The sequence below is a fragment of the Stylophora pistillata genome, chromosome 1 (genome assembly GCF_964205215.1).
Source record: "Stylophora pistillata chromosome 1, jaStyPist1.2, whole genome shotgun sequence".
In the NCBI taxonomy this organism is placed as follows: domain Eukaryota; kingdom Metazoa; phylum Cnidaria; class Anthozoa; order Scleractinia; family Pocilloporidae; genus Stylophora; species Stylophora pistillata.
In genome coordinates, this window is record NC_142519.1 from 3,281,117 (window position 1) to 3,298,674 (window position 17,558).

At 38.0% G+C, this 17,558-nt stretch overlaps 1 protein-coding gene, 1 long non-coding RNA gene and 1 pseudogene across 2 annotated transcripts; 1 reads left to right on the forward strand and 2 right to left on the reverse strand.

Annotated features, from left to right (window-relative positions):
* Positions 1 to 17,558, forward strand: part of LOC148740845 (uncharacterized) — a 70,150-nt pseudogene that overhangs the window by 12,106 nt on the left and 40,486 nt on the right.
* Positions 765 to 16,071, reverse strand: LOC111333666 (gamma-aminobutyric acid type B receptor subunit 2). Its single transcript, XM_088731416.1, has 19 exons — positions 15,763 to 16,071; positions 14,668 to 14,843; positions 13,803 to 13,940; positions 13,118 to 13,294; positions 12,769 to 12,870; positions 12,542 to 12,607; positions 11,601 to 11,810; positions 10,853 to 10,982; positions 10,672 to 10,769; positions 10,439 to 10,502; positions 8,874 to 8,957; positions 8,288 to 8,438; positions 7,739 to 7,871; positions 6,670 to 6,777; positions 6,117 to 6,239; positions 4,801 to 4,981; positions 2,407 to 2,558; positions 1,630 to 1,779; positions 765 to 1,302 (listed from the first exon to the last, which is right to left on the reverse strand). The coding sequence occupies exons 1-19, from the start codon at positions 15,827 to 15,829 to the stop codon at positions 1,078 to 1,080; spliced, it is 2,535 nt and encodes an 844-aa protein (XP_088587542.1). The 5' UTR covers positions 15,830 to 16,071; the 3' UTR covers positions 765 to 1,077.
* Positions 5,054 to 6,108, reverse strand: LOC148740847 (uncharacterized). The gene is made up of 2 exons (XR_015991097.1): positions 5,545 to 6,108; positions 5,054 to 5,484 (listed from the first exon to the last, which is right to left on the reverse strand). It is a non-coding gene; the product is annotated as an uncharacterized LOC148740847 (long non-coding RNA).

Consider the following 17,558-nt stretch of genomic DNA (forward strand, 5'->3'; position numbering starts at 1 on the left):
CGAAGCGAAGGGCTAACGCTAGACGAAGGGCTGACGCTCGAAACGTCAGCTTTTATTATCGTAACGGTGGCCAATTTACCATTTCAACTCTTTTGAGTAACGTTTCGTGTTGTTTGCATCAAATCGCGCCTTTCATAATGAGCTATATGGTCGTTGAAGATTTAGATATTTTAAGGGATTGAAGTCTGAATCCACATCATACCAACAAAGGCATATTACAATAATTTGGCTTTATCAGCTGAGTTGATAATATAAATTGGCCACCGTAAAAAGTTTCAAAGCTGACGTTTGGAGCGTAAGCCCTTCGTCAGAGCAAACAGAAAGCTACATATGATGTACGATCCTCGCAGTAGATACATCGTATGTATCTAACACCGCAGTTCAAAATATATGAACTTCATATATTTCATTGTATCTCAAACAGAAAGCTCTTACGCAAGGGCTAACGCTCTTAAGGTCAGCTTAGATACTATTTACGACGGCTCATTTACAAGAACTCAGTTGATAAATCCTATTGATTTGGCAAGTTTGTCGCCTCACTATGACGACGTCATGGCCCAGCTGAGCCATACCACGATCACATTCCCTTCGCCGAACTTCCTATTAGTGGTGAACTGTGGACAAAGCTTCCAAAGAAGTGCGAAGAATGAGAAAATATCAGTAGCAATAAATAAGACATCAGTAGCAATAAATAAGACATCAGTAGCCATAAATAAGACATCTGTAGAATGCTGCATAGATAACCAACTGAGTAAAAGCTTGGCTAAAGATTGTGAATGCAGTTTATTACACATCAGACTCTAGAGACTATTTGAATGGTTATGATATAAATAATACAAAGCAGTCCTCTGAGGGAAAATATGCGTCTTCGTTTCATAGCTCATAGCATAAATGTCTTCACATACCATCTTTCAGGTGTTCGAAAACCAGAGCGTTACCGGCTTTTTGTTACTTTTTTACTTCTATCCTCTCTGTATAAAGCTGAAAACAATTTAGGGAAATTAAGCCATGTTCATCTTCGTTGGGTGCAATCTAGCTTTTCGAGAAGCTCATTGAGTGCTTTGGTTATATTTTCGGCTAAATTTTCACTCCACTATCTGAAGAGTTTGTCGTCTTCTTTCCCGAGCCCTTGTCACTTGAAATTCTTTCATCGGACTCGTAGTTATCATTGGTGTAGGATGGTTCGGGTTTCTTGAATGTCACCAATGACTGCCTCTTCTTAAATTTCTTCTCTTTATCGTCAATTAAGTCTGGTGCTACCTTCTCCAAAAGTCTTTTTAGTTCCATTAAGTGTTGCTCCCGCTATAGAAGGAAGAAAAATTTATCCAAAATTATACAACAGAGTAGAGGAGACAAGTGAATATTACCACCACCATCCGAAGTGCTGTGTTGAATAGCAAAATAACCGGCACACAGAACATATTATATCATGTAGAACATTTTAGACAATTTACCGAAGGCTGATCGTTAATTAAACAGTCAAAACTAGCCCCTTCGATGGTTATTTCTGTTAGGCGATACAGCCGCTTCGCTTTAGTTGCTGGTGATGCTTAGAACTTCTAAATATTTTTGAGTGAGCTTTATCCTTTGGAAGAAATTATCTGGAAATTTAATGTTGTTAATACTAACCTCAGACAACTGTTTCTTTAGTTTGGAGTTCTCCATGCTAATATTCACTGCATTCTTGTCCAAGGTTGACAGAGAATCTGGATTATTAGCAGTACTTTTGTGTGTGTTGCTAGCCTCGTTTCCACCGTCTGGTGAACACAGCTGTAGAACCTAACATGAATGATTCAAAGGTTATCTGTATTATTCAGGGAATACATGCATGTTGCTGATAGTAATACGTCCTCTTTAGCTTTTTCCCTTGCCCGCGCGGGGCTGGGTTATATATACATGATATGGTGTAGACCATGTGTTCGCAAGTTAGTTGTTTTGCGCTAACAAATTTCGTAAGTAGTATCTCGATTCATTTTATTTCGTTTAGTTTCCTTTATTCAGATCTCATTATTTTCCTTGCTTAGTCAAACCAGATTATACAGATTGTACGAGTCGCATTAGACAGATTCTGCAGATTGCGCTAGTCAGATCAAGTCAAACTTTTATCTACATATGTAATCACTTATGATGGATCAGAGAATCACAACAGCAGCTCCCTTTTCTTTATTAAAGAAAGGAAAAGAGAAATAACACTATACATTCTCTCTCTATTTCTTTGTAAACCTACTGAAAGCTGCATCTTTATACCTTCAGAAACGTTCTTGATCCAGTGTCAATCCAGCATCCCGTTTTCCAGGTTTATAGCTATTAGGTCGTGACTGTCCTTTACTCGCAGTTATATTTACGATCTACAGCATAAGAATAGGGACGTAGCTGAGGTGTTGTTAAATGTTGTTTCAAACATACCTTTGGCACGAATACGAAGCAGAGGGTCAAAGTGGTGCAAAAAATGATGAATACAGCTGTTATGGCAAACGTTGCATCCTGGTGATCTCGAATAACAGAGGTAATAGCCACTCCAAGAATAGAAAGTATCACAACATTATAAACAGACATCCCTAAAGGAGAAGAGGAAAATAAAAAGAAAAAAAGCACATTAACAGGAATAACACTACAATATCCGTCATTAATTTGTTTATTCATATATTTTGTCGACTCATCGTGTTGCTTTATTTCGATACATATATCTTATTAGACGTTTTTTTGTGGCGTATCGCTGAGTATTTTTTACGAGTTGTGCCGTATTTTGACGAGCCCGTAAGGCTCGTCAAAATACAAATAACAAGTATAAATACTAAGCAATACGACACAACAAAACGTTTAATAAGTTACTTATCATCCAACACGCCAAATTGTTATTTCAGTGCAGCGAATTTCGCGGATATTTGTTTACAGAGGGTGCGAGACGAGAGTATGCAAAGCGGAACGAAATTAGCGCGTTGTCGTGTTGCTGTTTCTATCTTCTTTAATAAATGATGAAATTTCATTGTTGTCTAACTGCTTTTCTTCGTTCAATTTATCCAATAAACTTGGATCATAATAAGTAGTTTCTTAGATATCGACTTTGAAATAAAAGCTAGCGCTAAGAAGTCACGACGTTTCGACCTCTCTGAGGTCATTTTCAATAACAACAACAACAACAACAAGTGAGTAAGTTTTCAAGTGGGTAAATTTTCCAAATCAGCATAAATATGTAGAAGCAAGTTGAAGGCGATAAGATGTGGCGAACACTAAAATATGTGAAAAAGTGTAAACAATATACAATGGAAGAGAATAAAAGAATAAAGGAATAAAATAATAAAATTATCGTAGCACAAATTGCTCTAAACAAATAGTTTGTTCTAAACAAATAGTGATGTCTTCTGGATCCATGTCGTATGTCGTGCTGTTCTCTGAGGTGGTGTCCGATTGCCGATCCTTTGTGTTCTTCAATTCGTTGGTGTAAGTGTCGACACGTGTAGCCGACATAGCCTTGTCGGCTACACGTGTCGACACTTTACACGTACACTTACACATACACGTGTCGACACTTACACGTACACGTACACTTACACATACACGTGTCGACACTTTACACTTACACTTACACATACACGTGTCGACACTTTACACGTAAACTTACACATACGTGTCGACACTTACACGTACACGTACACTTACACATACACGTGTCGACACTTACACGTCCACGTACACTTACACATACACGTGTCGACACTTACACGTACACGTACACTTACACATACACGTGTCGACACTTACACGTACACGTACACTTACACATACACGTGTCGACACTTACACGTACACGTACACGTACACATACACGTGTCGACACTTTACACGTACACGTACACTTACACATACACGTGTCGACACTTACGCCAACGAATTGAAGAACACAAAGGATCGGCAATCGGACACCACCTCAAAGAGCAACACGACATAGAGCCAGAAGACATCACACAGAGTTTTCCAATCTTAAGGAAGTGTCAGAACAAATGTGACTGTCTTGTTTTTGAAATGTTTTTTTTATCAAAGAACTGAAACCAACACTAAACAGACAGGGCGATTCAATTCGCGCCAAACTATTTGTTTAGAACTGTTCGTGCTACAGTTATTTTATTATTTCATTCCTTTATTCTTTTATTCTCTTTCATTGTATATTGTTTACACTTTTTCACATATTTTAGTATTCGCCACATTTTATCGTCTTCAACCTGCTTCAACATATTTATGCTGATTTGGAAAACTTACTCACTTGAAAATGACCTCAGAGAGGTCGAAACGTCTTGACTTCTTAGCGCTAGCTTTTATTTCAAAACTTGGATCAATATTCGCCAGCCATTCCGACTCCTCATCCACAGAAAAATTACTCAAATTTTCCGCCATTTTTTTTTTCTTCAATCCAATTCGTCGCATGCGCAATGCGAGAAAACCTGCCTAACCGGTTCTCTGGAGTTCAAATACTGCGAGATATTTGTACTCGTCTTGGGCGTTAATTTTACTCTAAGAAGCACAGTTGGATGATAAAAGGTGTTACTTGGAAAATCTTAAATCATTCGTATTGAAGTGTTTTCATGACTGGAACATAGCATGTTTTAACCACACAGTCTACAGAAAAGATATCAAATTTAGAATTACTCCTATGCTATTGCGAAATCTTTTGACAATGGATCGCTGCTGGTACAAAATCCAGTTTAGTAAAAGAAAAACTCCTTGTTTACCTTTTCAGCAAACATTTTCGAGTGGCTTCTACTTCGATATTTCCATGGGTAAGTCAGCTAAAGCAGTACTTACCGATGTAACGCGAGTCGTTCAAGGCTGGTATTGTGACGGCGCGTGTTTCCCACGCAAGAAAGACTCCAAAGACCAGTAAGAGGCCTTTGAAAGCATACACAGCTCCCAGCCAATAAGAAAGGTTCTTCGATTCACAATGCTCCAGCCTAGGAATTATTTCCTTATCGTCCTTTAATTGCATCTAATTAATGTGAGAAAACCATGCGTTTAGTTTAACCAAGAGAATATAATATGTGCCGCGTAAGACAAATAATATTCTAAAGGAATATTTTTATTGTTCAACATCTTAACAAAAACATCGCGCATTTCAAATTTGTCATTTCAAATCAGATGATTTCGAGTGCAATTTGGAATAAATAAGCACGAGTGAATTTTTTCAAAGACTTACAAAATTGCATGAGCCCGTAGGGCGAGTGCAATTTGTGGTCTTTGAAAAAATTTACAAGTGCTTATTAATTCCAAATTGCACTCAAAATCAAGTGATTATGTATTAATAATATACATGAAAAAATACGTGGTAGCTTCTCATAACTATGCAGAAGAAAAGCGCGCGTATCACGTGCAAAAATAATTTATTCAAACTCTGCAAGTGACATTGACCTTGACATTGACCTTGACATTGACCTTGACATTGACCTTGACATTGACCTTGACATTGACCTTGACATTGACCTTGACATTGACCTTGACATTGACATTGACATTGACATTGACATTGACATTGACATTGACATTGACATTGACATTGACATTGACATTGACATTGACATTGACATTAATCAATCATTCTGACAAACCAAAATGTTTGGTTTGTCTCTTTCTTTGCACTGAGTTAACCTTCTTCTGCACTTAATTACTCTCTTCTGCAATGAATTACCTGAAAACTGCATTTATTTTAACCAATCAGAACTGGGTAAGTTTTTCTTGCATATTATTAAAAATTAAACTGAATCGTCTGTATGGGAAGATCGTCTCTGACCCTTTCGCGCCTAAGACAAATTTCACTTGAAGTATGGCAAACTACAAAGAATGGATCTCAATTTCACAAATGAGCCTCCTTCTTCTTCGTCTTCCTCTTACTCCTCTTCTCTCGTTCTTTTTTTATTTTCCTGTTGCTTCTTTTCTTTCAATTTTTTATCACTTTCTCTTTCGATCCGACTCACTAAATGAACTCCAATGCTGACAGTAAAGACGATAAATAAAGGCAAATAAAGACTCAGGGAGCATGAGAAGAAATATTTTCAGAATAATTTGCTCATTCACATATGGTTACTTCTACTACAATTACCCTAGATTGTGGGACAACTATACCACACCTCGTCAATAAATCTTTGATAGCCGGTGTGCATTGGCTCAATCCCACTCCACAAAGACAGGAGAAGAATATCTAACAACACAATGGCTCCAATTATCAGGAACAAATGCTCGTCACGAATAACCTGGGAAAAAAAGAAATCTTCGACTCTTATCACGATTAAAAAACGGAGGCAATGCATAGGAAAGTAGTCCGTCACGTTTCTTAAACCATTTTTTTTTTTTTTTTTTTTTGCTGTTCACACCGATGAAGCCAGCTTGGAAGGGGTCGTAATTTCAAATTAGGGGGCTGGGAAGTGGGGCATGAGCTAAAAAGCAATCGTCGTTGCTGAAAGCTGGTAAGAGGGTATAAGCCATGTTTCCCTCCACCCTCCCCCCACTCGTCCCCCGACGTCATCATTCCTGTTGACTTCCCAGACTTCACCTCGGCCGTAAACATTTGAATAGTAAGCATGAACCCAGAGCATGATTTTATATTGTATCTCACAAGAATACATGTAAGTTCTGTTTGACTTTGGTGCGACCGAACCTTTCCGAGGCAGATAAGAATCTTACCTTCTTCTTGGGAGTTAAACTTTTAAAGATAGCATGGACACGCCATGTTTTAGCGAACATTGCGCCAAATGCCAGAGTAAAGCCAATGGACATGATCCAAGCGCGGGCCTTGACAAGAACACAAAAATAACTTTTAAACACGAAGGCGCGCTATATAAGGAAGTCTTCCCTGAGAAGACCTAAGCTCATTTGTCACTCACCGTTCACGTGTGCGGGTCAAATTTAAATGGTGGTAGACGAACAAAAGGAGCTAATGAGATATCTATTGTTTACTTCCACCAGCATGGTAGCATTTACCGCCACAAATAAAGACAGTTTCCATCGGAGAAAGGAAATACAAATCTAAAAAACTCTTGTATTGTGATGAAGACATAAAACAATTTTGAGGAATGCGCCCGCTGTTCACTGCTTTGGAGTAGCTGTAGCTCAAGCTGACTTGACTCTAAGAGTTCTACATCACATGACGGTTGATTGACAAATGGTCCAGTGGGACCTAAGGCTTCTTTTATATCGCGCCTTCGTGTTTAAATATAAATAACGTTAGTGTGTATAATTAACAATTATTCCACGAGCGCGCGTTGGATATGAGATGATAGATAGCCAACGAGGCGCGAAGCCCCGAGTTAGCTATAATCATCTCATATCCAACAAACGCAAGAGGAATAGTTGTTTTGTTAAAATCGTTAAATTAAATTATTAAATTTTATTCAATTTTTTAGCTCCCTTTTAATTTTAAGCTGACGCGTGCGCTTACCCTATTTGTAGATTATGGTTTATTGGCTCATATACCATAATGGCTGAGCCAATAAAAAGTCTTGAATTGCATTATCCAATGATCCAGTATTTAATAATGAACAATATTATAGGGGGAAATTTTCAAAACTGATCTTTCTCGAAGAGACATGGATTAGAATAAATGGAAAGTTAGAACCTAAACTCGGTAAACCGCCTGATTATTCTTAAATATGATGTGGGTGGTTAGTCTTGAGGGCATGCACACTTTACCTTGACCACCTTTAAGGCTGTTCTACATCTAACCTTAGCAATTAAAAGATATATCAAAGCTTACAATGCAAACTTTTCCGTATTCCTCAGTAGGTATCAAGCCGCCGTCCAATCCAAAGAGAATCACGGAGAAATACGTCATTATACAACCCACCACGATAACGTTATTAAGCCGAGGGCTGGACATCTTAATTATCCTGTTGGTACAAAAATAATACCATTAGCCTGAAAAGTAAATCGTACCCATGTCCATCAAGAGAAAGAGAAATAAGCCAAACCTTTCCCTGTGAAATATTTTCGCACATCTTAATGCTTATAACTGATTAGTGTCCTGTTCTCAGACAATGTAAGCTATCAACAACAACTGTCTGTCTGCTTATTCAAACCTCTTTCTACTGGGGATATGTAACGTTTACACAAAAGATGTTTTCAGAGGCGTCTTTTCAATTTTCAATTGTGGTGACCACCGTTTTTGATTAACACAATCCTAATAGCATAGACCGGTGGCAGTCTAGCGCACTTGCTTTGAAATACGGAGACAAAGAAAAACTGGGTCCATTGGAAGGACATTGATGCTGGATATTTTGTTTAATAATCTTTCATTTATGGCTACCTTCTTTCTCGATACCAAAAGTTTATTAAGAGAAAGACAAGTCCAAGGAAAATGCCAAGTACAGCTAAAGTTGACATGAAGCCATAGAGTGGCCTTGAAATGGATTTCAGCTCATCGACTCTGATAGTACGGTCACGTGGTGGTCCAGAACCTGGAATGAGTAAGGTAAACCAACGATTTCAGGAGTGGAGTTGTTAGTTGTTTTATGGATTGCGTCTTGAGGTCTCTGTCACGCTTAAGTCTTCTTTATGATCTTAATTAGAGAACAGTCTAAGGCTATGTATGGTCAAGCTCACACGAGGGATTAAAAACTTAAGAAATGCTTTCCGAGGATTTGGTCAATGTGACTAAATTTTTTCTCTCAAGTTTGTCATCAGTTGCTGCCATATTATTTTGGATCTAGTTCATAAGATTTGTAGACTAAGAAATAGTCATAGAAAAAGAAGCTACACAGTGAAAACTGCAGTACACACTGGGTCCCCTGTCGGCTTATATGGGTAGATCTTTAACAGCTCCCCAGTCCTCCTCCATCGTCAAAATAATTTAATTGACTTATATAAAGTAATGACTTGACTTCAGATCTAACCTTGCCACCTGATGGGTTCTCTCTTATTCATGGTGACAGAATTGGTGGTTGGGTCGTAAACAGCAACCCGTTTGCTTTCACCATCTTCATGAACAGTCAAAATAAAAATATTTGATTGCAAAGATATCTTTAGTTTTTTATTGACAGCATTAAAGTTGAAGTTTATTCTCTCACTACAAATTCCCTCTCGTAAGTGCTCCCTCAAATTCTTTTGGATTTTTGTTGGTTCGATGTTTATTTTTTTTAACTTTGTTTTGCTATGTTTTTGCCTATGTTTCTGTTTGGATTGATAGCTTCTTAGGGAAACTTTTGAGATGTTTTTATCAATACGTTGTTTCTGGCAAAGGTTCACTTAGGTCCACCACTGCAAGGCCACACTTAAAGCAACATTACTGTACCATTAAGATTTTTTTTAAGACAGGATAGTCTTTGTCACCCAAAGTTGTTTCAAACTTGAAGGGGTGGTCAAGTTTCAAACAATAGCCTGCCAAAAGCGTTCTAAGTAAGATTTGCATAGTTTTACAGTCGAACCTGTAGTAAGCAGTCACCCTCAGGGAACGTTTCATACAGGTTGACAGCTTAAAGTGCTACTGCGACAAAAAATGCACCTTTTCTTTTCTCCTCAGAGGTTGAAAGTACTTACCCTAAGTAACAAATTTGCCAAATCTTAAAGCAAAACTCCATCGAGAAGTAATATTATTTTCCCTGTAGGTTCGCGATCTAAACGGCCGCCATTCTTCGAACTACAGAACTCCGCGCGAAGGAGAAGAGACTGGGTGGAGAACGGAAGTGACGTCAACGACTCAACAAACGTGGCTAATTTGGTATGCCGAGAGAGAGAGATGTTTTTCTGGTTCCGCAGGAAAGAAGGAATAAAATTCGAAAGAATTGTTCCCCAGCTTTCTTTTGTATATTTCTTGTAAAGGCATGCTTTCGCGACGTTGTCGAAGTCAATCGATGACGTCACAACTAAAACCGCTGTAGTTATTCTCGCGGGCTCTCCAGTGTGTTATTCGAGCAATGGTGGAAGAATTTTTAATGTCTTCGCGGCGCTGTTTTGAAGGAATAACGTTATCAAATTTGAGAAAATTACGCTTATTCTTATAGTTTAGGTACTAAATGTGAAGTTAACACGAGAAAATTGGGAAAATAAAATGCAAAAATTTCGTCGCAGTAGCTCTTTGATACAGGATCCAAAGATTATATAAAACGATACACAACGTCACTTTATGATCACTTAATGTGCAGAATCTCTTTTAAAAATACCACTTACTTTGATTTTTGAAAAGAGATATAGGTTAAAAATTACTTGAAATCATTCTTAGTTTGGTTAGAGTGGTTTGACTATAATTGACCATTCAATACAGGTGGAAGACAATACAAACAGAGCGTCGGGACTCTGCTAAATAGAGGTGAAAATGACCGTAATAAAAAGGAAACAAATTCGTTCGGGACTTTGGTAATTGACCACTTAAAATAGGGTGACCGCTTAATACGGTGCCGCTAAATACAGGTTCGACTGAACTTCTAAAGTTAAAAAGCATTTCTCGTCATAACCGTCTTACCTTGCAGCTGTTCAATCTGGATGTATCCAATTCTCTCTCCGTTCTTTGTGAAAGACACGGGGCCCTAGGGTAGGAAAATTCTGCCTTTCAAGAAATGTAGCATAGATGTGTATCAGATATTGTATGGTTTGAACTACAGGGTACTGTGGTGAAAGAGTGGATGGGTAAGTTTCCTCCCCGCTCCCCCCCCCCTCCGTTTCTGAAATGTGGATTACCTTACGTTAATTCCTTACCGTAACTCCCAAAAAGCTGGTGCTGTTCAGTGCTTCTTGAACCACGTCTGCCATTTCTGTGTCTGTATAAGTGAAATTTTCCAAAAACTTCCCGCGGTCTGTGATACCAAATGCAAGAGAAAAATCAAAGTCTATGAAGTTATGTGCTGCTGGGAACTTAGAGACTAAAAGATAAACCCACCTGCAAGCCGCTTTATGGATTTGTTGAAGGCCAAAGCGATTGCCCAGGTCGCGTCATATGCAAAAGAGGACTCGTGAACTGCGCTTATATTCGCTAAGCGCTTGAATTCATTTGCATATTGTTCAGCAGTCTAAGAAAAACATGCAGCAAAATCAACATCCAGCATTGCACGAAAAAGTATTAAAAAATTGTTAGTTATATAGCATCTTAATTCGATGAAAAACGGTTTGGGCTGCAAATCCTAGGGAGATAAAAAAGGTAAACGTGATATTCTGACAAGTAAAGTTAGAAACGAACTTGAATGAAATTTAGGAAAAGTTCCCCAACTTCTTAGCTGACTTTTCTGCCTTTTCTGCTTCTTTTCTGCCTTTAAAAGCACACACAACCCACAATTCCTCTATTCGCTCCGACGATGGGCTAACGCTCGAAACGTCAGCTTTTGTAATCGTTACGGTGGCCAATTTACCATTTCAACTTTGTTGATATATCCAAATTATTTCCTTACTCCCACCGACGCAGCCCCAAACAGTTTCTTTCGAAACTATCAGCCTTTATTCTTAGCTAACACTCGATTAAATGTTGAGTTGGCTCATTTTTACCTTACTCGGTCCATTTTGGCTGGCTCATCTAAAACATCCTAGTGCCCGAATTGGTGCAACATCAAGATCAGTATCATTGTAATATGCAAACTGCTTTCGACATCCTTTTATTTTCAAAGTCTTCCTTATTTCGCCAGAGTATTACTCACCCAACCAGATATAGTCTTGTTCTGAGAAGTTATGTCATCTTCATTAAGTTTCATATGATCTGTAGCAAGGTATCCTTCCACTGCCTGGCTCATTTCACTCAGAGAGCAATCGACATTTTCCTTATCCAGTCGTTTCTCCCACCATTTGTCTTCGTACCACCCTATGATTATCCATACGAATCGCTTGCCAAACATTTGTTTTTTATAGGCCTAGTAGGAAAGTGAATTCACTATTGAATCCCTGTGATATTATCCAACGCGCTTATAACGAAAAACACGAAGTATGGGTACTTACCTATGAAAAGTGCCAGAAAGTTACGAAATAGGTCAAATCTCAAATCTCTTTTGAAACAGCTAATTATTAAACTGACTTTTCGGCTGGGTTTTTGCGTCAAGAAAATCAATCTCGATTCAAATCTTGACTAAAGTTAATTGGCAGGAGACAAATTCAATGTAAACTACTATCGGTGACAAAATTGTAGACACGTTGATATTTTAAACCCCCTATTGATATAGTTTCATCCCATTTTCCTTCGTGAAGCAACTCTTTCCCCCCCTCCAAAAAAAAACAATGTTGTCTCGTGATTCCGCGAACGACGACTTTTAGCCAATTGCAACATTGAATGGGAGAGGGGGGTCTGTAGAACAAACAGAACTGTTTTCCTTCACATAAACAGAACTCTTCAAACACGATGTGTCAACTAATTTTAACGCTGATTGTGGATAACAATAATGCAGTGGTGCAGATTAGGCTACTAAAGGAACGCTGCAAACTGAGAAGTTGTTCATTTGAGCTGGTCTGTAGACATTATCATTAAGCGAATGAAAAATTGATATTTTTTGACACTCCATTTCTAATGTGATCTCAGGCTCAGCAGTTTCACTTTTCTTTTTTTTTTTTTTTTTTACTGAGCGTAATAAACCTAAAATGCCAACATTACCTCACAGAAAACCTGTCTCGCACTCGGCTCATAGAAACTTCCGATGATAATCCTCGCTTCTTTTTCCTAGAGGTGTCAAAAAACGTTTTGTCATTACTATTGAATTTCCTGAAAAGACGAGTTACAGCTCAATGTCCGATTACTCATTCGGACAACAACTTTACTAAATAGTTAGTGGCAACTGAGCCAAATGAGAACATTGTGATGCTTATAATCATTTGTGTTACCTTGATGTTCGCTAACTGGCGAGTAGGTTTCCCGGTGAAGCTTTCTCCCGCTACAACCTCAACCTTCATTTGAGCAAGAAGCTTATGCAGTTCCTTTGTGGCCTAAAAACAATTCAGCAGTATTAAGCTCAATGCAAACAGAGAATTGACAACATTTACTTTTGCACACTACACTCAGAGTCTCGTGATAATTTAATCGATAGCAATTATCGCGTTTCATTTATTTTTTATCAGTTACAAATTTTTGCAAATCTGTTTCTCAAGTGCTGATCGTGAACGATATAGTTTGTCTTGCACTGTAATTTACATATCTTGCGCTGTAAATATGAATATGAAAGGTCAGCCATACCTGTGAAAATATTCCTGACGGTTCGTTCTGGTGTAGTGTAGCGACCCGTTTCCAACCATACTTTGACAGGAGCGCGGCACGTGCTGGGTTGAACGCTAAGTCTGACGATATAGTGCGGAAAAATCGAGGGTAACGTTCACGGTTGCTTAAAGCTGGAGATGTAGACGCGTAAGATACCTGGAAATAAGCAAGTTAGGCCGCAGTAGTCATAAAGTTTACACAGACACTTTCTTTAACAAACACTTTACAAGCTGTCACTGTCGCGTGACAGTCGAAGAGGGTGAATTCTGAATCATGTTAACGTGCATAGAAACCGAGAGAGAATAATCAATGAGTAAAAATTCAACAGGTCGTTCAAAACTTTACAATAAGTCAAGCTCATGCTTTTATTTGCTTTTGTTTTTTTTTTCTGTTAGTTTGTTTTTTTCTTTTTATTCTTTCTATTTTTGTTGCTGTTGTTGTTGTTTTTTTTAAACACACACTGTTAGGCTACACAGACTAGACACCCTTCTCGCTATCTCTAAATAGATAACGAGTCGACTAGCCAATCAGATTTCAGCATTTGTAATATACTGCTAGTAGATTTCTGCTAAAGCAAAAACTGTATCCTGTGATGGTCTCGGTTAGTTTGTTTAAAAGCTTTTAGTATACATTGTTTACAGTTCAAGATGTGTTCAAAGACTACCTGTACTAAATTCCAATATTTTGCGGTGTCAGCTATCGGCTGAGAAACTGGAGAGAAAGCTGCCCCGAGAAGCATTATTTTCTTCGGCTCTTTGTAGATGTGGTCGTATAGAATATGCATTCCGACTCCAGGGTCACACTGCAATTGTCAAACTCGATTCATAAGATACAATAGCTTTGTCTAAAGATACCCCCATAAGACAATTTGATTCACCGGCATGCAAAGGTTTTATCTTTGCATGCTCCAAATATGCTGCGCTACATATACTTACACGACCTACGGTAACAGGAAAAAAATTTTAGGCAGTTATTTGCATTCATTTCACCGAGCCGCGAAGTGGCAAGGTAAGCACCCACCATTTTCAACGACATTGAAGTCAATAATTGTTTATTTTTTTTTTAATTTGTTTTTAATTTTATATACCACAACATGGGATAAAATTAGTTCATTTCTTTCTACAAACCGAAAAATGGTCGGAAATTAAACTATTGGCGCACGATTTTGTCACATCGGCAAAACTTTTGTCAAATATTTTGTGATTTTAAGTCATTGTTTGTCTTAATTATTTTGTCTTTACTCAATTGTAGTCATTATCTTTTTAACTCAGTATTGTAAAGCACCATAGAGCAGTCGGATATGGCGCTATATAAGTCCAATGATTTATTTATTATTATTATTATTATTATCGGCTGCTCAGAGGTGGATAGTACTAGCTATTCACTTCCGAACGAGTCAATCAGCGCGCGCGAAAAGCTCGAATCACCTGTGGGATATATATATATATATATATATATATTGCAATTACTGCGATACTTGATTTAAAAGTGCTTTAATGGGTCAGGGAATACAGCATTTTGATACGGACCTTTGTGTCGTTCAGTGCCATCTCCAGTCTATATCCAGGTAAGATATCTGTTCGGTTATTGATTTGATCCAGAGCTAATTCCATTACCAACTTGACCGCCAATCCACCGCCCCAGCAAGGACCGCTCAAGGGTGCGTACGAACCAATCGTTAAAACCTTCAAGTCATCAGACGAAACTACAAAGAGAGTTATCGATGTAAATGTCATCGATGATAGAAGATTCATTCAAATAACGTGAAATGTATTAGAATAATTATTTCCTTGTCTTCAGCCTCAGTGGAGAATGTCTGGGAAATTTGGATATATTTATACATTGCCAGATATTCCACAATCAGAAGGAGCTCAAAATTAAAACGAGGTACTAGAAGTCACAGGCGCTTTTCTAGTAATGGCTAAAGAAATATTTCATGGAGTCCGAGAAACATTGATAGTTACCGTTTACGAAAACTTTTTGCCAAATAATAGGAGATTTTTTTTTTTTTTCATTTGGAAATTACAAAAGAACTGTGTAGTTATGTTTGGTACCGTTTTTCTCGCTCTTCCAATTTTTTCGGAAACTCTAGTTCAGTAAATTTTATAAACGAAAAAAACAAACAGGGTAGCCAAGATGGCTCAGTGGTTGCTAAAGATGGAGAGTACTAAAAGAAAACACGAGTTGAAATTTGAAATTAAAATTTCAATGTTAAACCTTTTAAGACGAACAAACTACAGCCTAGACCCTATTGACTTTTTTCTGTGAAAAAGCTTGAGAATGTTGACAGATGGCTTTTGCTACGAAATATAATACCATTGGGTCACGTAACGCAAGTAGAATCTTCGCTATCATACAACAGAGTTAACTATTCTCATTGGAAAATGCACGGCCAAATTTTCCATCTAAGATATTGCAAAAGAAAACCTTATTTCCAACAATGTTGCCTTGTTTCTCAAATTCCGCATTAGTTTATACTTTACTGGAACGTATCGTATGCAAGACATACATCACAAAAGATCAAGACACGAGCATTCAGAGCTAAGACAAGAAATGACGTTTTTGCTACGGTAAGACGTAATTTTTCCCTTTCGTCTTGCGAATTTCTTTCATTTGTCACTCACCTTTGATCAAATTACAACATATAACGACGAATAAAGATTTCGCGAGGACTATTTTCAGTCCCTTCATGTTGTGAGTACAAGTTATAGTCGCCCTCACTCGATTCAGATCTGTAGTATTTTAGCGTGACTAACTCAAATGGGAAGTCGTCGTGTTCATTATCCAAGTGTCATCTTTCTCCGGGAGTGCCTCAGCAATAAATGCCACAACAAACGGAATACGTCAGTGCAGTGAAGCTTTTCCATTCAGGTAAACTCCTTTATAACAGACACTGTTGTGTTGTGTTGTGAGATAGCATTCCTTTTGCACTTTGTTGTCACTTTTCACATAAATCCGCTTTCAAACAACATATCTGTCATTCAAGCACCCGTAAGGTCATGTAAACATATTAAACAATTCCAATCTCACTGAGCTGATTAAGAAACGTTAAAGAACCTTTCAGCCAAATTCCGCAATGTATTTGCCATTTTTTGCTATGTTTATTACAATGGCTGCCATAAATAAACCTCCACAGACCCCAGATGTTTTGCGACTCGTAAAAGAACGAATTTTCCCGTCAATGAATCGGTCTTTTGTCTTATTCTCGCATCAAAAAGGACTGAATCTAAATTTAATCTTTACTTTAGCATACCTCACGCGTTATTGTTTTGAAAATTTATAATTCATTTACGGCAATAGTACAATGGGTATCGTATACTCGAGATGATAATTCCCGATATTTCCTTTTCAAATCCGCTGGAATGGGCTGGACTCTCGTTTAGTGGAATCGAGTAAATAAGCGGACACGAAAAACAGTGTGGATCAGCTAACGTCGCTTCCTTGACAACCACAATCTTCATTTATCACTCGACCTCACCTTCCCTCGATTCCACTTTCTAAGGGTATTAAACAGGTTCCACACCAGTGTGCCACGGGCTCGAAGGTTTATATGGATTCACATTTGAAGACTTAACGTGAATTTTATTTTTTTATTACTCTCTGTACATCGTTCATGCAGTCTAAGATTAATCTAGGTCGTCTTCTGTAGAGCAAAGTCTTAGCTCTTATGCGTGTTTGGTTTTCTAAAGCTTATTAACCAGCCGGAACTCGGGAGGGAGGCGGAAGTCGAGCCTATGTCTGTCTTCCTGATTCGAAAGCTTTCAATAACGCCTTTCCTTGAAAACTTTGGGAGGGTTTTCATACAACAATCACAAGATATGTTTCTAAGAGTCTTGGAATCATTACAGCGTCTTGTTTACACTCCAGTTAGGAAAGTGGAGCAATGAGTTATGCCACAAAATGTATTACAAACGCAAAGTACATTAACATTGATTTATGGTATGTCATGCAGCTACAGGAAGACTTGTTTAAAGAATAAAACACGACTGCCTTCAACAAACCAAAAACGAAACAAAGCAAAACAAATGGAAAACAAAGAACAGTAAATTACGGGCACTCAAATAACAAACGGTTTTGTCCTAACCTTCTAGGAGTCATGAGTCAGTTCTATGGCGTCACTGCTCGTTTCAATGCGTAAGTTTCCGAATTCCTTTTTCATGTGATCTCTGTTTTCAAAAACCATAAATTATCTAAATCAGCTCGTCAAACTAGTCATCTTTGTCAATTTCTTTGCCAACTAATTTCCTTCTTGACAATTACGCCACCGAATGTTGGCAAACTGAATCTTTCTAAATTGGCTTAAAGGATCCTAGTCAACCACAAGACATTGTAGGCTTAAGAGGCTATCCATGAGAAAACCATGCAAAAGGTGCTACAGTTCACATCACAGAATTAGCTAAAACTTTCCACATAGGCATAA